We start from the raw sequence: 26,532 nt of genomic DNA on the forward strand, positions 1-26,532 counted from the left end.
AAATACCGTGGCAATTGCACCTCCACTTTCACAAGCTGAAGCGGAAAAGAGCATGAATGCGCAGTGTGCGCTCGTCCCAACCTAAATCTATGTAGCTTTGCTGACTTCCACATTTCCTCATTCTCATATAAATCAGCCACAGAGAGGTTAATCCTTTGGAGATGTTGAAGTGGGCATTAGTAGAGATGTCCACATAAATTTTGGTGCCAATTGATCATCGTTTTTGGACGTTATAGGCAATAAAAGTACAATGATTTCCAATGGAGAGTTTGGAATTGGTTCCTCGCGTGACTCCGGCCGAACAAGGATAGAACGGTCGGGGGCACGGCCATTGTGCTCATTATCAAGGGGCGTTATTCATGGAGTTACTTATTTCCTAATGTCTCCAAAATGAATGGATAAAATAGAAAATGGCAACTCTTTTCATTTTCCTGATCAAAAAATATATAAAATGAACTTGTTCGTGAAAACATGGCCATCCCGGCCCAACCGTCCCTTTAAATGCTCCTCACCTAGATGCCAGACAGTACAATTAACCTGTGTGTTTCCATCTTTTAACATTCAACAGAATAGCTAGATTTCACACTGCATAGTTTAAAGGAAGGTTTCATTAACTTTACATGTGTGATTGTTAGTTGTGAGAGAAATCAACAATTACATTAATATCATGTTAAAAGTTTCATTTCCTTGAATGTCCTGTGGTGACCGTTTGTTGACCTCACTCACATAGTCTCCATATGCAGTAAAATGTGCCGTGAAAGTGTGAAATAGGAAGCTGTCAGCAGAAGACGTTTAACCGCAGACTGTTGAAAAGTGCAGATAAGAGGAAATACCGCTATTGTCATGTGTCTTTGAATGCATCTTGCTTGTATTGAATAAAAGGAGCACGAGGGGGGCATGGAAGCTGACAGACTGGGGGAGCAACCACCTCGAGTGGCCTCCACTGTCCCGCGCGTAAGAAAAGTCAATCTTGGCTGGTCTGAGTTGCTTTTTGCAGTCCTCTATTAGGCTCTATTAGTGGAATTCCCTGACAGTAATTAGTTTAGCTCAACACATTGTCACGTTATCTGTCACGTTTGCGGGATGGAGAACCCAAATGCAGGGAGGCAGGAGAAGCAGGGCATACTGACGAAAATATTCATTAACAAAAAACCAACACGAATAAATCTTGAGAAGTCCAAAATAGAAACACTGAGTAACAAAACAAAATTACAGCAACCGACTACAATGACCCGACCAGGACTGAACAAAAAGTGAGAACAGCATTTTAACACTTGCTGTTGACTGAAAATGACGTCATAGTTGCTCGGGCCTCAGATAACGACCAATCATGGCTCAGCTTCAGAAAAAAGGTGAGCTGTGATTGGCTGTTCCCTGAGCCCTGAACATGTCATTTTAGTTGACAGAAATTACAAAATGGCCCCTGAGATGGCTAAAAGCCGTTGATTTTGCTAATTAACTCATATTCCAAAAACGCAATATTCATCAGAATGCCATGTTTGAAGTAGCGAAGACGCATAGAACACATTATTGCAAATGATTTTTGTTGGGTTGACTTCCACTTTAAAGACTTGAGTATCGGCATTTTGATATGGACCTACTATATGTGAAGTTGTTTGGTATTTGGATATTTTCGTAAATATCTGCCTTGGCTGAAATAGGGATGGGAAACATTGGTTTAATCAAGGCTCTCAAGGGGTAACCACTCTTCCCGCCTCCTCTGCTTCCCAATAAAGGTCGGGGACTGTTTGGAAGCTAGATGGCAGAAGAGGCTCACCGCAGACGGGTCGGTCTTTGGCGCCATCGTCGCCCTACCTTTGCACTGCAAATATGCCAAACATATCACCCTCACAATCACGACTCCACTAAGCAGGAAAAAAATTCTTAAATTTTAAGTTACATTGCTAGAATTTCATTCATTGTTAGTAGGCAAGATCGGGACGGGGCGCAACCTGCGCAACCTGCCCCGGCACACATACAATAACAGTTCCCTTCACACTGGATAAAGACTTGGCCCATACTCCTTTTGCCACCCACAGCCACTTTATGATTTGTTGCGCGCACGTCATTCTGTAGTTCCACAGGATGTTCACCAACTAACGCCTCTCCCTCCCCTCTCTCTCTATCCCCCCCCCCCCCCCCCCCTCTGCTTACTTGAAGCAAGCATCACAAGTGGAGATCGATAAGGGCTCTATTCAAATAGTCTGCGCTGCACTTGTGTGCTGTGCGCGTCCACCAGCACCGTCTGTTGAGCTAGGGAATCAACCATTTGCAGAACCGCGGGCAGTGCAAAACGCACCACGATCCCAGAGACGCGCACACTTGATGCCCCTCTCAGCAGAAATGCTCGAGCCCTCGTCCAGGTTGCTTCGCTTCTCTCCCAAATTTCAGTCTTGCTCAATTCTCTGCCCTCATCTTACATTATAGCACGGCGGACGGCGCTGTGTGTCTGTCCTCCTGAGAAGAGGGAATCTTCCGGGAAGAAGAAATAAATATAGGTTAGGCATTATATCGTTCGAGTTGTGACAATGACGCGGATTTACAGGGAAGGATGCTACGAGGGATCTATGGAAGTGCGGGACGTCTCCAGCCGGAGATGCGTTCAGTGTTTCCGATCTGAAACCACCACGATGAGGATTAGGACGGGAATTGTTTTTTGGAATCTCTTGTTTTGTCTCATGTTCACCTGTGTCAAAGGTAAGGCGCGTTGCATTAACACTCACCAGTCTACTTAGTATTTTAGCGTGTCCAAAATGTTTTAGTTGCACATAAACACGCATAAAATGGCATCCGCTCATGGAGTTTAATGGACGCATTTCAGTGTTTTAGCGCTCAATGCATTCTTTGAGCGAGCCTCAGAATAAATATTCTCAAAGCAGCGTCTCCAAATAGCCTACGTGAGCTGCTTTGATTAGAGGGCGAACTACTAATTTGTTGAGGCGCAATGACCTGCATTTTCCCGAAAGAGTGTGCTTAAGCTTGTGGGCTGAAGTCGTGCACGTTTCTCCTTTTCTAGGTCGAGGTTTAGAGGTGGCACTGGCCCCGTTGGCAGGTGTCATTTCAGGGGGGCTTTAGGTAATTAGTAATATCGCGTGGCGTAGGACCTGCAGCAGCAGACAGGTGCAAGGCGATCTTGTTAGCATTCAGTTGGTTGGTTCTGTCTCTTGGTCTGTCTATTTGAAGAATGACATACTGGAGAGGTAACTGTCCCCTAAAATTTTAGAAAATATCATTTGTGGCCTATACACTGTGAAATTAATGTCACTTCTTGTTAAAAGACATTTGAAGACTTTCTGCCCCCCCTTTTTAATCACATCCAATGATATTTATAACAGCTGTGTCTGATGCTCAAAGGACAGTTACCACATGTTTATTGTTCATACCTTAACTTCTTGCAAAGCCAGAAACATGTTGACAACAAGTAGGGTTGTTTGGATGTGAACCGTGCTTAAAATTACAATTTACAATTAAAATAATAACCACAGTAAAAAGGTCAACCCTGCAAAGCCATTTCCTTTATTTTCTCTCTCCCAAAGATGTGTGCACAATGTTTATCTATTGAGTGTGTATGCAAGTGTGAGAGGATGGGTGCCCACAGATTTCAATTTCCATGCAGATTGTTCGCCCTCTGAGTAATTCTCATGTCTGTCTGTTGGGAGTGGATGGAATGTGCTGCATGCAGAGTAGAAGCGCCCACCAAGTTTGAGCCAAGTCGAGTCGAGCAGAGTCGGCCATAGTTCGTTTTTATAACCACCCACAATGTGGCAATGTCAAACCTCAGGGCCACTGCCAATCCTCCTCATTCTGTTACTTATTAGGGAGTCAGTCAGTCAGGCAGTTAGTTAAATGATGATGATTGAGAGGAGGAGGAAGCTTGGATGGTGACATGGAGCAAGGCAAGAAGAAAAATCCAAACAATTGTTTCTTGGTGCTGGCAGTGATCACGGTGCTGAAAGTATACTAGGTATGGCCTCTGACACACTTTTCTTTGCAAGATATTCTGATTTCCCCAGAAGGTATTTTTAAATTAAATTGGTCCTCTTTTGGAAATACAAAGTATGTTCTTATTTTTAGATTTACTGATGAGTGACATCCAGTTCTGACTTTCCAGTGGATAACTACTCTCGTTATTGTCACTCCACCCTTTATGAATAATGGAATTGAGTCAAAATGAGTCACTTGGAGTCTAAGTTAATGGCACTTAGTTGTTTGGCTGCATTTTTCCACCTGTCACCAGTGGATATCCACCTGTGATAAAAACACAAATCAGTTAACAAAGAGACAACATAAAAACGAAGACTTGAATTTATTTTAAACTGACAGTGTGAAAGATCCTAAAACACATAGCTACCAATCTGTTGATGACAAAAAGATTTGCAACGTAGAACTAGAGAATTATGTTTGAGACTAGTATTTCATTTTCCCCTGCACAGAACACCCACAGTTTCACTGGTTGTCATGGTAACAACACATAAACCTGCCATTTAACTTTCACAACAGTTCATAGAATTCTGATTTCAGCATGCTCCAGCCAGTCTCTTCGAGGATCATTTCTGAAAAATATTCAAGCCTTCTTTTACACTTGCGCGGGCAGCGATCGTGCAGATGTCACTGCGGCAATGCTCCGTGCAGTTTGCCTTTGGAATGGCACACTACCCACAGGCATTGTTTTGAAATTGTGTTGCAGTTCCACTCCAGGTCAGAGGGTGTCACTACATTTGATATTGGGTAGGACGCAACAGGGTGCAGTTTCCTTTGCATTTTATGGCCAATTCCCATCGCAATTTTTACTTTTCGGAACAAGGAACAAAGCCACAACAATGGAGACCACGCCTGCTTGAACAAAGGCACCTAGGTGACTAGTTGATGCATTTAATTGTGAAATTGATATAGAAGGTGGCGGCGTAGCTGCTATGTGCATGTTTAGGATTCTTAACACATGCACATATCACAACCGCTTCAAGCTAGCTTGCTTCACTGCAACAGCAACAAGCTGCGTGGTGTGGATCCTCTCCTCTGTGGTGACAAAATTACCGTTAACCCATTAAGGCCTAAAGCGCCTGGCGAAACATCTCTCAAAAACATAAGGTTGACTTTAGAATAACCCTCAAAATCTGAAGTTTTCCGTGAAATTCAACACCTACAAAATAATTGATATCTCAACCCCTGTAGTAGATATACTTTGAGAGCTTAGACATGTGGCTTTCACATAGATCCGAGTCTACTATTATTTACTGTTTCAATCAAAAATGTAAAAATAAAGTGTCAGTGCAAAAGAAGCACTATTTTTAATTTAAAAAATCAATTGGTAATTACCATCCTCTATTTCGTTACAAAGCCGTTGATATCGTCATTGTCTATAAACATGTATCTTAACCATATGTCACGCTCGACTGGTTCCACTCGTTCAAAGTCCACAAACGTGTTGTCTATATCACTACCGTCACTTATTTCAGAGCTCCCGCGATCGTCTGCGTCCCCCATTACTGCTCGAAAAAAATTCTGGGACATCCTCCAAGAGCTCACGACACTGTCACATGTATATTCTGATGCATTGCATTGGCTAAGAGACCGATAATTGGATAAAAAAAAGTAAATGACGTATCTACTCTCCCGGCTCTAAAGGTAGAAAGACGCAACAGCGCTCCTGGGTCTAGTGGTAGAAACGCGGTTATGTGTTCCCGGCCTAAATGGGTTAATTGACCATGGCATGAGTTTGCTGTCCGGAATAACTGGACATGCCTGATCTTGAGCATGCTTGCCTTGGAATCCAGCCTGAATGTGATATGAGAGAAGTATCAGGCGCTGACTGATTACATTATCTGCAAGTGGAGATCCTACGGTTCCTTATAAATGTACTTTGCGAGAGCCAATCTCCTGCATGGACTCCAGTGAGCGAGTCTGTTATTCTTGTGCCATGTAGATCCTGCGCCTCCCCAGTGCTGAATTTAAAGGGAATGAGAGGAGCCGCTTATATGGGCCAGGAATCAAATCGCCTATGTTCACGACCACAAAGCGCAACGGCTATTTCTAACTGTGCCCGTCTACGAAAATGCCAAAAGAAAGAAAACAGTTCGACTGCAATTTGTGCTAGACTTGGACTGAGCATGAAAATAGGGCCCCAGGGCGACACGATTTCCATTTCAATTCTCTTGAGAACACTTTGAGCAGGGACATCACTTGATAGGAAGTAGGAGAAGCAAAGGCTGTTTGCTGTATTATGCATTTAATGGCTGGTGCGACTTGTACTCCGGAGCGACGTATAGTACGGAAAATACGGCAGTTTATTTTAGGTCTTCACTACACAGTCAGTAATTATGGTGTATCCGGTTGTCAATACTGACAATAATGTCACTGTTTCACTGAAAACTTGGTTGCAATGTGATTATATAAACAGATTGCAACGGTTGCTGGAGCTGATCTGGATTACATTTTGTTTGCCTATAATGGACTATCTACAAAGGATTTGGGGAATCATCCTACTGGCAGTCTAGATCTTGCAGAAATTAAGTATGAGAAAGGTGAAAGTTGCGTCTTCAAGATTCATTAAGTTCCAGTGAAATTGGAGCGAAAACACAGTGCATAATTGCACTATTTTATGCTGAGAACTTGAACATCTGGATTGTTGATCCAGCTGTTTGACCTGACATCCCCTGGTGTGGTCTTATTGGTGTAGAAATATATAATAACTCCCTGGCTTTCTGCTTTTAGGTTTGGATATACAGTACAGTTGGCTTTGATTGAGTCAGTTCTTCCCCAGTATCGGTTTTAATGTAAGCAGTCCTCTTGAGGCAAGTGATTTGCAATGTCTTGTCTTTGAGAAGTAAATGGCTCACTGTTTGTGGTGATTCAATGTAATTGGTTGAGGACACATGTTGCGGAGTCAAGGCCAGAGATTAAAGATGCACTGTGCATTTCAAGTGGAGATAACCTGTCAGCATTTTTGCTGATAAGAACGTAGTATGCATCCATTTGTCACAAATCATGCTGTATCATGCATATACAGTACTCTAATACATTTCAGTACAGAATGCATCAAATGATCAATTTGTGGTGGTCATTTGGGGTCATTTTTATTATTTATAGTAAAATTGCTAAAATCGATGGAAATATCCTCTTTTTGTTTTGTTGTTGGACACAGCTGTTCCCCACTTATGACCAACTAAGATTCAATATGTTTGCCATATGCACAGTAAAATCTCGACAGCAGAATTGAGCAATGAAAAATACTACTAGTACTTTCACAAATCTTCCTCTGCTGTGCTGAGTTCAACATGATCGTGTTTGTGTTTGTTGACTGGAGTTTTGATATGCGAGACAAGAGAAGGAGACAAAAAAGGTCTATAAGACAGAATGCATAGGTGGCTTGCTTAGTGTGTGGAATGATTAAAACACATTATTTAGTGGACCAAGTATGAGTTGAAAATGGTTCAAAAAATGTATACTTGCATCAGTGATTCTATAACTGAATAATAGAAAAATTGGCACGTTTAAGGATGAATTAATTGGCAGAGCTGGGTATTTGACTAAAAAGTCAGTTTATCGCCTTCCGCCTATAGCCGAGGTACTTTTCCGCCGTCCGTTTATCTGCCGTTTTGTCCGGCCGGTCCAAATAGTATTCCCGTATAGGCCGATCCAACTTTTATTATAAACGGGCGTCTGTTAGCGTTCTCCAACTATCGACTTCGACAAACTACCACTACCAACACAGACAACCAACCCCCCCCCCCAGCCCCCCGAACCCCTCCCCCCTCCTGCTGAACTAACTGTGAAATGTAAGCCTCACCGTGGCCGAACTATAGGCATCTCTTTTTAGGACCCAGAAACTGTCAAAAAGGTGAGTCTTTTGTTTCACATATCGCCTAGCGAGGTATCGCCCATTCCTATAGGCAACACAGCTTTTGCTCTCTCATTTTTGCTGCATTCACGGAATTTTATTTTTCATTGTTATAATACTGTACATCTCAACGTCATAGATTTATAAATTCTGAACAATACCTGTGATATACTATCATTATGTATTATAAAATACATGTTTTTGAAATCTCAAGCAAAAAAGATTATTTTTAATAGAAACAGCCTGTAGGTGCGCATTGTGCACATTATACTTATGTATTATTAATAAATTCATTGGTAATCAATTATTCATGCAGTGACCAATTTTGTCCTTATTCATTAAGCCTTGTTTTTCTCTGTTTGAATGCATGTCTAATTTTTTTGCTCAGAACTATTATAGCAAGAAGGCATGGTCTCGCTCATATAAAGAATTTGAGACTATTGCCAGCCTCAATGTCCTCAAATAGCTGCATCAGCAGTTTAGATCTGGAGTTACGGTCCAACAGCAAGCATCTAATGGCAATGAAAGTATCAGCAGCCCAAGGTCAGAGCTGCAGATCTACACATACACAGAAACTATAAATAATGACTCCTCCCTGCTTCCCAAGCTACAGTATATTGACGTATCTCCTGATGACACAGGACCCATTGATACCCTTTTAAATTGCATTTTAGATATTAAGTCATGGATGGCAGAGAATTTCCTACAGCTCAATCAGGACAAAACTGAGGTTTTAGTTATCGGCCCTGAAGGTCAGAGAGAGAAACTCTTACCAAAACTACATGATTTTAAACCCTCAGAATGTGTGAAGAACATGGCCGTCATCTTTGACTCTGACCTCAGTTTTATTCCTCATATTAAAAATGTAACCAAGATGGGTTTCTATCACCTTAAGATCATCGCCAGAGTCCGCCGGTTTCTCTCTCAGGCTAACACGGAAGTGCTGATGCATGCTTTTATTTCCTGTAGTTTAGATTAATGTAATTCCCTGCTCTGGCCTCCCCAAAAAGAGTATCTTTTCTTTACAACTGCTCCAGAATTCAGCCGCTTGGGTGCTGACGAGAACCAGAGGGCGGGAGCACATTACAGCAGTTTTATAATCGCTGCATTGGCCAACCGTGTGTGCTTCAGGATCGATTTTAAGGTACTATTTTTAGTTTATAAATGTGTTAATGGTCTTGGGCCATCTTCTTTGTCTGATTTGCTCTTACCATACCAACCGTCGCGGATCCTGAGGTCCTCTGGCGCCGGCCTTTTAATTACTCCTAGGGTGAGGACCAAAACCCATGGTGAGGCTGCATTCAGCCACTTTGGTCCTCAACTCTGGAATAGCCTGCCAGAGGACGTCAGGTCCGCAGAGACTGTTGATATTTTTAAGAGGACGCTCCAGACCTACCTTTTTGGTTTGGCTTTTAAATAATTTTAAATAATTTAAGTAACTTAGTAATTAATCTCATTAATTTATCTTTTTCTTTTTCCTGGGGACTATTTTTTTAATCATATTTTACCATACTGATTTTAGTTCTTAGATTATATTGTTATTTTGTCTTTTAGTTTTGTTGCTTTCTGTTATTGTTAGCTTTTAGCTCCAGTGTTTCCTCATGGGGGGCCTCCGCGTTGGGGGTGTGGCTGCCCTTCCCGTGGGGGGCATCATCGCAGGGGCTTCTTAGGTCCCGGTGGCCTCTACACTAGGTGTGGGGTCTCCCCGGCTAATCTGAGCCGGGGGTCTCTGTGATGGCGGCACTCCCTGTGGCCCGTGGGCTGTCGTTCCCCTCAGCGTGAACGAGCCCCCCTTGGGTACCCTTTCCTTATATGGTTTCTCTGTGCCTTGTCATGTATTTTTTAACAAAGTTTATCAGTTTGTGTGCTTTGTGTGTATCTTTGGGGTGTATGTGTGTAGGTGCGAGTGCTGATGTACTGGCGGATATATATCTTTGGGTTTGTTGGGAGGGAGGGTTTATGCGGGTCTTCCTTTTCTATGTTGTGTTTTGGACATTTTTACTGGACAGCACTTTGAGTTGCATTCTTTTTGTATGAAAAGTGCTATATAAATAAATTTGATTTGATTTGAGTGTGAGAGAGAGGCATTATATAGTAATACTTTCATTCCAAACCTAAAACTGCAAATATACAATTAGACAAAAAAAAAAAAAACTAACAGAACCAAGGGACAGGACAGTGAAAATCCCTGTTGTGTAGTTTTTATTTACATATATTTTTAAGAGGTGAATTAATGCTAAAAATGTTAAAAACCCCAAAATATACTTATTTAATGTGAACCCGTTTTCCCTAAACATAAGCAGTTGTTTTAATTCCCAATAACGAGCAACAACCAAACTGAGATTTACATAAAGGTGATGTAAAGTCATACAGATATTGTGAAATTGGTTTATAGTTGGCGGCACGGTGGTCGACTGGTTAGCACGTCCGCCTCACAGTTCAGAGGTCGTGGGTTCGATCCCAGCTCCGGCCTCCCTGTGTGGAGTTTGCATGTTCTCCCCGTGCCTGCGTGGGTTTTCTCCGGGTACTCCGGTTTCCTCCCACATTCCAAAAACATGCATGGTAAGTTGATTGGACTCTCTAAAATTGCCCCTAGGTGTGATTGTGTGTGTGGATGTTTGTCTTTGTGTGCCCTGCGATTGGCTGTCCCCCGCCTACTGCCCAAAGACAGCTGGGATAGGCTCCAGCACGCCCCGAGACCCTTGTGAGGATAAGCGGTACAGATAATGGATGGATGGATGGATGGTTTATAGTTTTAAGTCTAATGAAAATGTGGGGTAGATGGAATCGATTATACACTACATTTCCATTCCTATCCATAAGATGGTGCATGTTTTCATACAAAATGTGGAACAGCTCCTCCCTCTCGAGAACATCCAACCTGACAAATATAAAGCAGCACGCAGTCCTCTGCTCACATTGATAAAGAGGCCATTAATGGGAAGTTTACTGGAAAAACAAATAAGGGGTATTGTTTCAGACAGATGAAAAAAAGATGGGTAATTGCTCTGTAGCTGTATTCCCTTTTTGGAAAAATTGAAACGCTGATGTTATTTGTTTGTAACATTGGAGGAAAGAGGCTGGAGTAATATTGGATATGATGTTGGCACACGGTTTAGTGTGTATGAAAGTGCAACTTCCACAGTGGTGGTCTGGCATCAGTTGCATGGTTCAACATCTCACAATAGCACTTTTGAGGGCATTGTTGTCTTTCCACAAAGTGAACGCATCATATTGAGTAGCTCAAGTATTAGCAGCACCTAGATTTTCTCTTGGCCACATAGACCTGTTATTTCCTAGTGCAATAGAGTGCATATTTGTGCACATGCCAACTTTTATTAGCGTGGCTCTATATTTGTTTGGAGCATTTTTCATCTCAATGCTTGGCAATTTCAAACCACCAAATGGTTTATTACAAAGCTAGTTTCTACATTTTAGTGGTTCACGCAGGAGGTTATAGTAATTCTTTAAAAAGCATTGTTTCAGGTTCACTTGTTTGGAGCTTCTTTTTCATCAAGCATGCAGTCACGCATAATGCTAGACTGTGGTTATGCACATTTTATTTGTATGAATAGTGAAGGTGCAGCGGAGCTACACAGATAAACTCTTCTCTGGGGGCATCGATTTAAGGTCTCTGTCTCAGCCCGTGTTTGCATACATTGCTCTTTGTGCCGATGAAGGAATTATTTCCCATCCCTCCACATTTGATCTGAGGAACAAAGTGCAGCTTGCCATTGATCTGGAAGACGTGTTTGGATTTCCGCAAAATAAAATAATTTCGAAATGCAACGCTGCGCTCTGCATTGGGCTACAAAGGAAACATGACCTATGGAGTATTCTTTCAAAGTTGACAATAGGCATCATGGGCATCAGTCCCTGCACTCTTTCATCATCGGAAAGCATGAATTATACATTTGTTCCCCCAACTGGTGCAAAACTGCACTTATTCCTAATATATTGGTTCTTTATACAGAGTAGTCCAAAAAATGTGACATTTCACGTTCCAATAACGAAGCCAATTCTCATGCAAATTATCTGAAATTTTAAGGGGATACTTAAAAATTAATTAATTTTAAAGTGGAACTCAACCAAAACATATTTTTTTCAAGAATATGTTCCCAGCGGGACCACCAGTTGAAACCATTCTGATTAATTTTGAGTTTGTGGAATATGAGTTAAACAGCAAAATGCACTCGTTTTGAGCCATCTCTCGGGGCGGCCATTTTGACTTCTGTCGACTGAAAATGACATAACAACTGCTCACAACGACCAATCACGGCTGACCTGTTTGTTTAATCTGAGCCGTGTGTATCCATCCATTATACATACCGCTTATCCTCACAAGGGTCACGGGCGTGCTGGAGCCTATCCCATCTGTCTTCGGGCATTATGAGCGGTATATACGCATATATATATATGTATATATTCATTCATTCATTCATTCATTATCCATACCGCTTATCCTCACAAGGGTCGCGGGCGTGCTGGAGCCTATCCCAGCTGTCTTTGGGCAGTAGGCGGGGGACACCCTGAATTGGTTGCCAGCCAATCGCAGGGCACACAGAGACAAACATCCGCACTCACAATCACACTTAGGGGCAATTTAGACAGTCCAATCAACTTACCATGCATGTTTTTGGAATGTGGGAGGAAACCGGAGTACCCGGAGGAAACCCACGCAGGCACGGGGAGAACATGCAAACTCCACACAGGCAGGCCGGAGCCGGGATCGAACGGAAAAAACAACAGAAGTTGTCAGTAATAGAGGCAACGTAAAATGGCTGCCCCCTGCCTTCAGCCACAAGGTGCCTATTGATATTCCATTCATATATAAGTCTGTGGGTGTGGTGTGGTGGATGGGTAGTTGTGACTAAACTAAGGACCCATGGAAAAATTGCTTGTGCATGGCCTCATAAAGGCAATCGTTCACTGACTCAGTCAACTAAGAACAAGGAAGATGCCGAAAGTCTACAGTGCTATATAAATAAAGTTGTATTGTATTGTATGATTCTTGCTAAAATCTACTTAAATTTTAAATTGTGGTAAATAAAAACATTACAATAATGTAAGAATGTTCTCATTTCCAAACCCATTTCACAAGAACTTGAAAAATAGTTGAAACAACTTGAATTCAGATTTCAAAATTACAGTACATAGCCATAAACATGTGTTTTAAGCCTAAATGCATTGGGTATTTTTCTTCTCTATCACTTTATCCACATGCTGCACACATTTGTGCTTTTATATTTCATTGTAGCAATTTCTAAGTAAAGAAGTCTTGACTGAATCATATGCATCAGAAGCAAATCTCAGTAAGAAATGAAAAACAAACTGTTTTAACTTCTCTCGGAGAAGGAAGGGGAAAAATAATGTTCCCTTTCACAACTGTGGAAATATAATTAGAATTGTAACCTGTTGAACACAAAATAGTGTGGTACTTTATTGTAGACTAGTTCTAAAATGCTACCTTTTCTCATCCCATCCATAGCAACATAAGTTCCCATCCCCAGTAGTACAGAGTGAAGGCCTGGATTGGTGATCGGCAAACCCGCAGCTCCGGAGCCGCATGCGGCTCTTTCTTCCTTATGTTGCGGCTCTGTGTGGCTTGGGAAAATAAATTAGAAGTGTCCGACTGAACTGTATTGTAACGTCTTCCAAAAGACACGACGTCAGATGTATCTTAGTTATCTCCCTTTTTATTATTACAACGCGTCTAATGTGGGCCGTAGTTGACGCCAACTACGGTGCAAGAACATTTCCTCATAAGTACACATGGATCTCTGGTCCTTTGTCGTATGTTCACTCCTCTCACTCGCAGACCCCTATCCAATCCAGTGAGTCGCGTGATGCATTCAGGAACCTCGGAAACAACACAACTTAGCAAAACACAAATGTCACCACAACACAGATACCCCAATTTGTCAAAGTATGTTATTTGTCTCAAAAATGTCAATTTAAAGCGGTGAAAATAGCAAATACTCAAATAAAGCACAATTTCACGGCTGGAAGTGTGTACATGCATGGCCGTCTGCTGATTGCAGCCTTTTTTTTTTAAGCAATAACGAGTTAAAATAGTGGCGGCACGGTGGTCGACTGGTTAGCACGTCCGCTTCACAGTTCAGAGGTCATGGGTTCGATCCCGGCTCCGGCCTCCCTGTGTGGAGTTTGCATGTTCTCCCCGTGCCTGCGTGGGTTTTCTCCGGGTACTCCGGTTTCCTCCCACATTCCAAAAACATGCATGGTAAGTTGATTGGACACTCTAAATTGCCCCTAGGTGTGATTGTGAGTGCGGATGTTTGTCACTGTGTGCCCTGCGATTGGCTGGCAACCAATTCAGGGTGTCCCCCGCCTACTGCCCAAAGACAGCTGGGATAGGCTCCAGCACGCCCCGCGACCCTTGTGAGCATAAGCGGTACAGATAATGGATGGATGGATGGAGTTAAAATAGTCAGGTTCGCTGGATGATGTTGAGTTGTTTAATATGGATCGATGAGATGCTTCGTTGCAAAAAGACCCCCTCACCTGTGTCGTGAGGTAAGTCCCCGTTTCATTTTAATATGCACCTTCGACGCGGTTAGTTGGATCATTGTTGTTTTATTTACTGCATCACTCATGGCTTCAAACCTGAAAGAAGGCGTTTTGTGAAGGCTTTGGAGCCAAAATGAAGATGTATTGTATTGGGCAGGTGTGTTTGCTGGTGTGGGGGCACGATGAGGCTCGGGGCACGATGGGTGGCTTCACTTGAGCGCGGACTTTGAAGTACTCGGATGTCATGACTTGGTTTTCGTACTCTTTTAATCAATTCAAGCGTCAAATTACCGACTGAATGTATTTTGTAGGTAGTAATATGTGGATAGCAATATAAGATATTATACAACTTGAATTTAGCGGTGCCTGGGAACTCAAAAAAGCTGGCGTTTTTTGGAGGTTAATGTCAAAAAGTGTTTGCGGCTCCCAGAGCTTTATTTTCCGTGGAAATCGGGTCAAAGTGGCTCTCCGAGTGTAAAAGGTTGCCAAGAGCGAGGGTTGACAATGTAAGTATTTCACGATACCGTGTCTAGAACGTGAGGGTTTACTTCGCATGGTAGTTCATCGTGAGCAAAGAATAGATACTTTAATGGTCAGCGCCGCTGTGTGTCATTGCAGGGTATTTTTCCAGCGTGATGTGCGACAGCTGTCCCGAAGTGTCTGTCACAGTTGGCCAATATTGGATTAGTCAACTAGGCCTTAACTGCCACATTTACAGGACAATAGTTACAACCACTTGTCTTGCCTTTTGGGTCATGGAAATTAGTACATGCAAATTGCTGGGCTGTTCACGCCTGTCTAAGGATGTTACTTCAAAACTAATCCAGCCATCTGGCTTACCTATAGACTCAAAAGGTAGGAAAGCCAAATGACTGGGCCTTAGACTTTCTCGTGTTAATATGAGCACTTGTGCAGCTAAACAAGAATGCCGCAGAGCTGAACGCAGGTGGAAAAGAGACAGGCTGCAGGTCTCTCATCAAATCCTAAAGGACTGCTGGCGTCGTTACCAGAGAAAGGTGAATGAGTCCAAGAAAATCTACTTGTCATGTCTGATTCAGGCAAATCGCCAAAATCCACATGCTCTATTCAAAACAATTGACTCTGACCCGAAGCCCTGTCAACCGATTTGCATGGACTCGTACCCTGAAATGTGTGATAGATTCTTGCAGTTTTTCGTTGACAAGGTTGCTACAGCTAGGGCTCTTGTCTCGAACGCCACATTGGACCCCTCTGTTCACGTTCCTTGTTCAGCATTGTTCGATTCCTTTGAGCTGGTTTATTGACTTTTGGACGATGTGATTTTCCATATTAAGCCATTTGAGGGAGCGCGGTGCGATGGTGAGGAGGGCAAGAAGATGCATAGCACAGAGTCAGCCCTGTTATGTGTTTTTAATGACATCCTCCTGGCAAATGACACTGGAGAATATATATGTCTCGTTTTGTTGGATTTGACTGCAGCATTCGATACTGTAGACCACAGTATTCTTTTGACTCATTTGCAACACCAAGTGGGCCATTAATGGATGCGGTTGAGATCCTATTTGGCTGGCAGGCCTTTTTCTGGCCTAGTTTCCTCTGAGTCCCACTCTACCCCTCTATAGTATGGTGCTCCACAGGGTTCTATTTTGGGGCCCTTGCTTTTCTCTTTGTATTTGCTGCCCCTGGGTTCCATCCTCCGAAAAAACATGGTAATTCCTTCAACTGCTATGCAGATCACTGTGAAATTTATGTCCCAATGAGCAAAAAAGACACTTTCTCCATAAGACCACTTTTGTTCTGCATACAGGACATCCAAGCCTGGATGTCACTAAATTTCTTAAATTTCAACGAAAAGAGAACAAGTTATGGTGTTCGGTCCCGGTGGCTCTTCTACATCCGACCGTGTTGCTCTGGCCCCCTGGCACCATATCTAAAGCCAACAGTCTCAAACTTGGGTTTTAAATTGGACAGTGATCTTAAATTGAACCGGCAAATCAGCGCTGTTGTAAAGTCCAGGTTCTTTCACCTTAGACAGCTATTTAAGGTAAAGCGCCTCCTTTCTCATCAGCAGTTAGAAACAGTCCTCCATGTGTTTGTTACACCCCGGCTAGATTACTGTAATGCACTTTATTTTGGAGTCGGCCAGTGTTCTCTCAAATGTCTCCAGTCCATGCTGCTGCTCGCCTCCTAACTGGAGCTCAGAAGACAGAGCACATAACACCAATTCTGGCCTCCATTCACTGGATACCAGTGCATTTTAGGGTTCAATTTAAGATTCTTCTATTTGTCTATAAGTCATTAAATGGCCTGGCCCCGGCATACCTCACCGAGCTCCTCAACTCTTACGCACCTTCCTGCAGCGAGGTGTCGAGGACTAAGCAGAGCCTCAGAGGGGATTGAGCCTTTTCGGCTGCTAGTCCTTCCCTTTCGAATGACCTCTCATTGGATGTTAGGCAAGCCCCCTCTTTGTCCACTTTTAAGACCCGGTTGAAGACACATTTCTCTTCTCTGGCTTTTGACCTGAGACTGACAAATTTTCAGCTGTTTTCCGGTGTCTATTGTATATAGTGTTTTATGTTAATTTATTGATTTCACTTGTTGTATTATGGCTATTTTGTTGTTTGTATGTAAAGTGCTCTGTTATAGCTCTAGCTGTTGTAAAATGCGCTGTACAAATAAAATTGTATTGTATAGATTGACCAATGTTTTGCAGCCTTTAACTTTCATTACACGCACTCTGTAATCAGGCCTCACTGCTGATGGATACCTTTGTATGTTGACTGTCTCCCTTTTACTGTCAGGTGCAAATAAATGCATTTATTGTGTATTTAACATTGATTCTCAGTATTGGTTTCACTGCCTGCCCTTGATTACAGTTAATGAAAACCCTTCATTGTGAACAATGTAAACTACAGCTAAGCATGGGATCTTTAATATAAAGTATAGGGAGAAAGCAATATGTGGCAAAAAATAAGAGTAGAAGCTTGAAAGTGCATAGCTCAGTAGGCTGTTGGATGGTGGGCTCAGACGGCCTTTGAAGAGACACCCTGTGATGTATGAGGGGTGAAAGCAAAACACTATAGATCAAACAGCCCATGTGGCGCACAAAGCAAACCTTTCTTCGTACCAGACTCATTTATTTACTTATTTGCATTAACATGTAGTCATTGTTACACATTCGGTGAGATTTTGTGACAAACATTCCAACATAAAACTGATCAGCTCCACTAAACATTTTTATTTTCAAAAAATCATGGAGGGACACTCAGCGTGGGCCACCAGATGCACATTCCTGACCTTTTGAACATACAAAACTATTCCCACAAACATTCCAAATTGTGAGGTTTTGCACAAAAATGGATACCAGAGCTGAGCATTCTGCCTATGTGACGGACCGATTCATCTATCCGCCTATGACGGATGCCCATTTTGTAGGCGAAAAAAAGACGGGAAACTTAAAAAAAAATAGACGGACTAAGCATAGTCGGAAGCCCATTTTTTCTATCTATGTAAACCGTCTATTGTCTATTCTCGCGGTGAGGCTTCAATGGCTGCGGCGAGGCTTCTGTTTCCGATTGGACGCGGCCAAGGCTTTTTGACAGCTCCTAAAATGAATTTAGTCCGGCCCGGGTGAGGCTTCCATGTCAGGGTGAGTCTCTCGTTTCAAATATCGCTCAGTGGTGGGGGGATGGCGGATGCTAGTAGAAGTTGTCTAAGTTGCTAGATGAAAATGGATGGCGGAAGGCTACCCCGGCTGCAGGCGGAAGGCAATAAACAGACAAAATTTTCGTAAAATGCCCAGCTCTGTTATTTACTATTATTCACCTCAATGTCATCATTCCACTAACTCTTACCCACCATTACTCAAAGTAAATAACTAATTTGCAACTTTTCGAGCCAATTTGCGATTTTTGTATTTTACACAATAAAATACATGAAAATGCTACAATTGTGAGTCAGTTTAGTAATTTCAAAGGAAGTAAGTAAGTAATTAAAAAAAAACTTGTCAATAAAAACTACATTGAGGTTCAGGCTATGGTGAGATTGTAATATACTATAGTTCCATACCCAGAATAATAACAAAGATTGGACAATCACAAACCAATTATTTATTTTTTTGTCAGTATCATTAAAATCAAACAAGACATAGCGAACCATAAATAACGGAATGTAAACAATTTCTTCAAGTATCAAGTGTAAACGTTTAAACAGGTAAAAATTGCACACTATTATGCACTTAAAGCGGTATAGGCAATGGATGGATGGATGGATAAAAATACTACTACTACTTGACTGAAGTATGTCCGGGATGGAATGGTATAACGCTTATCCACTGTGTGCATGAGGCTTTTGAAGCCTTCCCCTGACACAGTATTTAGGGGAATCAATTTTATACATATAACTAGTTATAGTCCTCGTAACTTCTTTGTGCCTATGCAAACTCTTTTCACAGAGCTGGGCATCGCCTAACTAGTACTGCCTTCTGTCATGCTTATTTAATCGACCACATGGTCCCGGTCCATCCTTCATCGGTGACAGCTAATCGGTGTCGAGAAAGAAAGAAAAACTATATAAAGCCGCACTGTATTACTCTAGGTCAAACCTCGATGTCTATTAGATTTCAATTTATTTTTGCTGAATTGTTTCTCTGTCAATATCTTTTGCGCCATTTTAGTGCTTACTGTAACGTACAGTACAGAATAGTAAATATCAAGTGCTATCTCTGGTATTGACATTGTCATTTTATTATCCATCCATCCATTATCTATACCGCTTCTCCTCACAAGGGTCGCGGGGCGTGCTGGAGCCTATCCCAGCTGTGTTGGGGCAGTAGGCGGGGGACACCCTGAATTGGTTGCCAGCCAATCGCAAGGCACACAAAGACAAACATCCGCACTCACAATCACACCTAGGGGCAATTTAGAGAGTCCAAATCAACTTACCATGCATGTTTTTGGAATGTGGAAGGAAACCGGAGTACCCGGAGAAAACCCACGCAGGCATGGGGAGAACATGCAAACTCCACACAGGGAGGCCGGAGCCGGGATCGAACCCACGACCTCTGAACTGTGAGGCGGACGTGCTAACCAGTCGACCACCGTGCCCATTTTATTATTATTTTTTTTTAATTCTTTTTACCTCTGTCAAGTATGAAAGTGTGAGGAAGCAATTTGGTGATTGGTTGGTTCGTTTGTTAGCAAAATAACCCAAAACTACACTACTGCTTTTAATCGACCTCTCGGGAAGGCTGGAACGTGTGTAGGAATAAGCCAATTACATTTAGTGCAAAGAAATGTGAATATTTTTACTATACTTATTACACTCCCTCAAGGGGGAATTTAAATGCAGACTGCTCTTTAATTTTGTGTTTCACACCACACAAAAAACTACTGTAGATAACGCGCATGCAGACATGCAAGGAGAGATATCAGAGTGTAAGGAGGAGGTGGTGCAACTCTTGAGCTGTGGAGATGGGGGTCATGCTTTGCTCAAGGGCACCTCGACAGTAGCCAGGAATCAGATTCATGAGTCATCTATTGGTTTCCATTTTTACCACTTGACCATTTGTCCACAGCAGGAATTGAACCATACTCCACCGGCTTCAAAGCCAGTCTTTACAGATGAGATATTGCCACCCTAAAATATGACATTTGAGTAATAATGGATCCGTTGCAAAAACCACAGAATACATAATACTCTAAAACCTAATTTAAATATAAGGTACCGGTAGCCTGCTAACTAAAACACCAACAGCTAAATAATGATGCTTTGTTATTCCAGTCATAAAGGATTTTCTTTATTTTTTACAAATACAAATTCAATACAAATGTACTGTTACTTCTCTGAAAGACTATATAAACACAACAGACCAAATGTTTTTACTTTCCTGTGTCTTTCTTTCATCATTTGCGTTTTTGACTCCAGCATTCACACATCGGCTGTCATGATGTCCGCGGAGGGTGAATACTTCAGTTACTGGCTCCTCAATTGAAATTCAAGGCGCTCTGGCTTTTAAATGTCCTTGACATGGAGCCCCACGTTGTTCCTGAAGTCGGTCTATGTGGGGTACACCTGTCACTTTGGTTAAAAGCCTCTGTCAAATAAATGTAATATCTTATCTCTGTTGTATACTATTAAAAATTCTCTTGATGCTGTAGACCAGTGTTTCCCAACCTATATTAACCTGAGACACATATTTCACATCGGAAACAATTTCACGGCACACCACTTAGCAAAAGGATTCACAAAAGCTTCATTATGTACCCTCTGTCATGTAGTTGAAGAGCATTTGATTGCTCTGCCCTTTGCTATACAGTACATGAATAGCGTGGATCAATTAACGAAACATTTTTTGATAGAAAATAAAGTGACCAACTGACGATTACAATTTGATTCGTCATGAAAAATGACGGACTGATGAATGATGGACGAGTACCCACGCTGCTGACGGACCAGAAAAAATGAGTAAAATGCCCACCTCCAGATATTAATAAGTAATTGATGCATTATTAGCTGTAGATGAATATATTCTCTGGCATTATTTAGTCAAGTGTTTCCCAACATATTTTGCATTGGGAAAATCTTACGGCACACCTTCAAATAATTGTAACAAAAAGTATATACAACAATACTGAAACAATGATGATCTTGTCTGAATTTACTTGTGTGTATGCCATGACTTATTTTGTTGATTTATATTCTCCAATATAGTTTCAGCAAGTAATAGAAGTACACAAAACATATTTGTACATATGGAGGACAAAAGTGAAACACGTGTATAAACACAGAAAAAGCCAAATGCATTTATTTACATTAATTTCCTCATAGAAAGTGTAGTAAAAATGTAAAAAAAAGCACAACAATAACTTATTTTGTGCAAAATGGAGTACAGAAGTAAAAAAAAAGTGATGATAGCTCTGTATTAAAAAGCAAAGTGTTTGTAAAATGAGAAGTGAAATGAGAAGTTAATAGATACTGCATGTGGGGGTCGGTCGATTTGAAATCCAAACATCACATTAAGAGCCACTTTCTATGCCGACCTCAACGACTTAAAATACTTCAACCCTGTGTACAGCTTCAGGTTGGCAACTACTGACATTAGTTTTCATGTGTGTTTTGCATATCGTGGTTCAAGTGTCTGAACCATATTTTTAAACTCTGGTTTTCTACTACCCTGTACAGGTGAAGGTCCTTGCATATGAACACTGCCAGACACTCCCTTGTCTTCGGATAGAGCATAGAGCATAGAGCATCAGTTTGCTGGAAAATTTAAAATCACCCTACGCATCAGATTTAAACCTACAGACGAAGACACAGGCTACTGCTGCTTGCTTTTGTTGCATGTTGCATGCGAGTAATTAACAGCTAAATCTATTTTAAGCATACTTTCATTAGTGTTTTTAATGCCAACCAACCCAGGTTCATTATTAGACCCATAGCAATGCACGTAACAATGAAAACGCACATGTTCGTCAAAATATTAGTTCTATGACACTGTAAACTACACTTACAATAATAAAGATACAGTATTGTTAAATGAATACCACTCGAGTGTCATTGAAAACACAGCATTATTATTGCTGTTGCCACTGGTCATGAAGTTTTTGAAAAATAAGAAATTGTCATTTTTAATAGCATTACACTGATTTATATAATGACATTTTTCTTCCAAGAACATATATTACACGGGCAAAATAAGTGTTGGATTTTGTTGAAACTTCTACAGAACAAATAATTGCACTCTATATGTCATGAACCACATGCTTTGTCAGCAAGATAATTGAATTGTATTCTCTGCTGGTTCCTGCCAGTGACCTGTTGGCTTTTGTATTGTACTGTATTGTACTGTCATACAAACAGACTCAGAAATATTTGTAGTGTTAGCATTTGCTGTCTTCCACTTTATGACCAAAGGGCCTGGAAATAGGGTGTTTGTTTTTATCCCAAAAAGCCTGTAGTAATCTCTGGCAGTCGTAACTGTGAAACTGAGAACCATGCAACAGCTGGGGTCATTTTTTCTGTCAGTCAGACAGGCCAGGCCAGGTCTGCTGAGACTCAATGGGAGAGCCCGACCTGCGTGTACATGATACTGATTCATGCAACTAAACCACATTTTCCCCACTGTGCATTCACAGCATGTAGTTAATTTGTTTTCTCATCAAACTATATGTTTGTTGTCGCACGAACGTGCTGATTGCAGAAAGCCCGAGCGGGTGAAGCAAACAAACGGATAAGGGGCGGAAGGCAACTGAGCCGTGACAGCAGAGTTTAAAGAAGACATAGTGTTAGGTCTAGGTGATGAAGACGTTTAATGTACCGCTTTATCCATGCACAAGGAAACACATGTTGGGTTGTCCTTTGAAGTAACAACATGCATGTGTAAAATGTTCTTTTTATAGCTAAGGCTTTCATGGAGTTGGCAGTGCTTAACACATTACAAGCTTGTGTGATGCACAACACTGAATCGATTCTTATTCATAATAGATGGCTTTTGGGGGGAAAGAAAAGAGAAAACAAGCAGGGTAAAGGCAGAGGGGACTCAGAAAAACAGCGAAGGTGTTGTTGAGGAGAGAGAAGAATATAGACATCCAGGGAACAATTGCCTTCGGAGGCAATGTATGATAACGAGGGTGAAAAAAATGCAGACGCCAGACACAGTTCTGAGGATAGTTCAGATTGAAACAAACAGAGCTGGGCATCGGCCCTCCGTCCCCAGTTTCCGTCCTGCATCAATCGACCCACGTGGTGCCGGCCCGTCTTTCGCCGGCGAGAGCCAATCATCGTCGATTACGCAATCTTTACATCACACTCAGGTGTCGCACGAGCAGATACGTCGCCAAACAAAGAAAAAATATCAAACAAAAACAACTGACACACGCACAGGGTTGTCATTGGTGGAATAAAAAGAATACGGGACACGTGTCATTGCATCTGTGGGACCGCAAGGTACACCACATCGTTTTGTTTTTTATTGTTTCCTTACTTGACCGCGTGTCAGGAGTGCGGCACCTGCATGTGACGCGGTATCGCTAAAGCCCGTTCTCGACGCCGGTTGGCTGACTCCGACCGACTGGGACCACTTGGGTCGATATATGCAGGACGGAAACCGGGGGACAGAGGGCCGATACCCAGCTCTGGAAGCAAACACTCACATCAAAAGCAGTGAAATAGAGTGAAAGAGTGAAATAGTTCTCCTAGAAATTAGGATACCTCATCTCAACACAGACACTCTTAAGCGTTCAATCAAACAGTTTTATTTAGAATACAGTACCTTATAAACAATTACTGTAGGGTTGGGCACAGAGAACTGGGAATTGACTGGAACCGGGTCCATCGTTCCGGTTCTCACAAGTTTTGATTCCTAGTTAGCTGCGCGGAAGAGCTACGAACGAAGAACGACCAATTTAAAAAATAAATAAATAAATAAAAATAGTGTGCACGCATGGCACACAGCCCCGAGCTCCTCCTGCCGAAGCTGCATTGCAATAGCACGGAAGCTCGCCCCCACTCAAGCTGCCATGGTCGTCTCGGGCAGCCCCTCCGCTCGCTTCGTACCGGCCGGCAAGCGTGGGCTGTGGCGGTGGCGACCGTGGGCGTGCGCCTGGCCCCTCCCACGGATCTCCACAGCAGCGGCGGCCGCTGAGACACCGCAGTGGCAGCAGTCGCCCTTCGCAGAGTCGGTGATCCTGCCCGACGCCTAGCCAGAGAACTGGCAGCATAGGACCCAAAAGTCAGAATCGGCTAATTACGTCTAGTGGCAACAATTGAGCCAACAAGTTCAACACACAAATGCACATATCCAGCTAATATTTAGCTAATAGCATTATAGCATGCACAGCTGCAGCATATACATAAATACTGTACATAAAGAGGGCCTTTATTAGTCCCACAATGGGTAAATTTCCGGTGTTTACAGCAGCAACGGTATAGGTCACACAGAGACGGCAGCATAATGTAGCCGTTAATGTATAACATTAACAGCAAACATTCATAAACAAGGGTCACTGATAGTGTAGTGGTACACATGCCTGAGTTGTGCGAGGGCAGCGTGGGATCGATTCCCGCTCAGTGACGGTGTCTGTGTGTGACCTGCGACTGACTGGCGACCAGTTCGCGGTGTAGTCTGCCTTCGCCCGTTGACGGCTGGGATAGGCTCCAGCACCTCCCCGCGACCCTGTACACGATAAGCGGTTTGGAAGATGACACATGATTCATAAACAGACCTATGTAAATATACACAGTATATATATGTATATACACACACACATTTGTACAGACTACCCACTGTTCTTGTTAAACAGTCTGACAGCAGCAGGCAAGACGGAGCGGCGGAATCTCTCCTTTGCACAGCGAGGGTATAACAGTCTATTACTGAAGGAGCTGTGGAGTGCTGTTAGAGTGCCCTGGAGGGCGTGGACTGGGTTGTCCAGCATTGATGACAGCTTAGCCATCATCGTCCTGTCCCCCACCGAGTCCACCGAATCCAGGGAGCAGCCCAGGACAGAGCTGGCCCTCCTCACCAGTTTGTCCAGCCTCTTTTTGTCCCGGGCCGAGATGCCGCCTGCCCAGGAGACCACTCCATAGAATATGATCGATGCAAACACAGAGTCATAAAAGTTCCTGAGCAGCGTCCCCTGAACCCCAAAGGACCTCAGCCTCCTGAATAGGAAGAGTCTGCTCTGACTCTTCCTATAGCGAGTGTCTGTGTTGTCGCTCCAGTCCAGTTTATTGTTCAGATGAACACCCAGGTACTTGTAAGTTGAGATTCTCTCAACATCTGTTCCCTGGATGCAGGTGGAGAGTGTCGGCGCCTGCAGAAATCCAAAACCAGCTCTTTGGACTTTCCAGCATTGATATGGAGGCAGTTTTGCTGGCACCAGTCCACAAAACCCATAAATTCTCTGTACTCGCGATCGTCTCCGTCTGTGATGAGGCCGACAATCGCAGAGTCGTCAGAGAACATCTGCAGGTGAAAGGTAGGGGTGCTGTATTTGTAGTCTGATGTGTAGAGGGTGAAAAGGAAGGGAGCAAGGACAGTTCCCTGCGCCGCCCCAGTACTGCAGAGAAGCACGTCAGACACACAGTCCTGGGTCCTCACTTAATGTGGCTGGTTAGTGAGGTAGTCATGAATCCATGTAGTGAGGTGGTGGGCCACTCCCGCCCGCTCCAGCTTGTCTCCCAACAAGGTGTGGAAAGCACTAGGGAAATCAAAGAACATGATCATGCTCCCCGCCTTCTTCAGGTGGGAGAGTGAAGTGTGGAGGAGGTAGATGATGGCATCATCCACACTGACACCATCCACGCTGGTATGCAAACTGGAGTGGGTCCATTAAAGAGCTCTCCCGGGGGTGCAGGTGGACGAGGACCAATCTCTTCAGGGTCTTCATCAGATGAGATCTCAAAGCCATATGTCTAAAGCTGTTGAGCACCATCGGATGGGGGGTCTTTGGCACCGGGACCAGGCAGGATGTTTGCCACAGTTGGGGGACTCTGCCCAGCTTCAGGCTTAGGTTGAACATGTGCTGAACGATTCCATACAGCTGGTCCGCGCAGGATTTAAGGTGCTGGGAGTTGATACCATCTTCCTCAGCTGGTTCTTCAATTGAGATGTTGGACAAGTCAGGGCAGGAGGGAGTGGTGGCTGTCAGATGTGGCTGGGAGCTGAAGACTGTGGGGGGAGGAGGTGTCGTTCACAGCAGGAGGGGTTGGTGGTGGCCGCAGCAGGAGAGACTGAGCGGGGGCAGGTATCTGGTCGAACCCATTGAAGAAAAGGTTCAGCTCATTTGCCCACTGCAGGTTCCCCCCCCGTCTGGGTCTTAGTTTGTCCCTGGCCTGAGATGGTCTTCAGGCCTGTCCAGACTCCCTTGGCATTATTCTGCTGCAGCTGTTCCTCCATCCTCTTCCTGTAGGACCTTTTCCCCTCTCTAATCCTCCTTCTCAGCTGGCACTGTCTTCATCTCCTCCTTATTCCCTGACACAAAAGCCATCTTCTTCTACTTCAGGAGAGCTTTAATGTCCAGTGTGATCCAGGGTTTATAGTTGGAGAAACACCTTACTGTCCTGGTGGGTATGGAATTCTCCGTGCAGAAATTAATGTAGTCTGTGACAGTGTCCGTTAGACTATTAATGTGCTCCCCATGGGCATCGCCGAATACTTCCTACATAGTTGTGCTAAAACAGTTCTTTAA

The 26,532-nt window shown here is 43.0% G+C and overlaps 1 protein-coding gene across 11 annotated transcripts in view; it reads left to right on the top strand.

Moving 5' to 3' along the window:
• The first annotated feature begins 2,187 nt into the window (after positions 1–2,187).
• LOC147144176 (CUB and sushi domain-containing protein 3-like) overlaps positions 2,188–26,532 on the top strand; it is a 708,031-nt gene continuing 683,686 nt past the window's right edge. For 4 of the 11 annotated variants that reach the window (XR_015087713.1, XR_015087712.1, XM_086037008.1 and 1 more), the window contains exon 1: positions 2,188–2,697. Coding sequence is in view for 6 of the 11 variants with exons in the window: in XM_086037008.1 (XP_085893134.1) it covers positions 2,529–2,697 (169 nt within the window). In the remaining 5 variants the exon portion in view is untranslated. The remainder of the gene's footprint in view (positions 2,698–26,532) is intronic. The other 7 variants (XR_015087709.1, XR_015087711.1, XR_015087710.1 and 4 more) reach the window with 2 other exon arrangements.

Source organism: Filicampus tigris, chromosome 8 (genome assembly GCF_054856515.1).
Source record: "Filicampus tigris isolate MCC_2025a chromosome 8, RoL_Ftig_1.0, whole genome shotgun sequence".
Taxonomy (NCBI): domain Eukaryota; kingdom Metazoa; phylum Chordata; class Actinopteri; order Syngnathiformes; family Syngnathidae; genus Filicampus; species Filicampus tigris.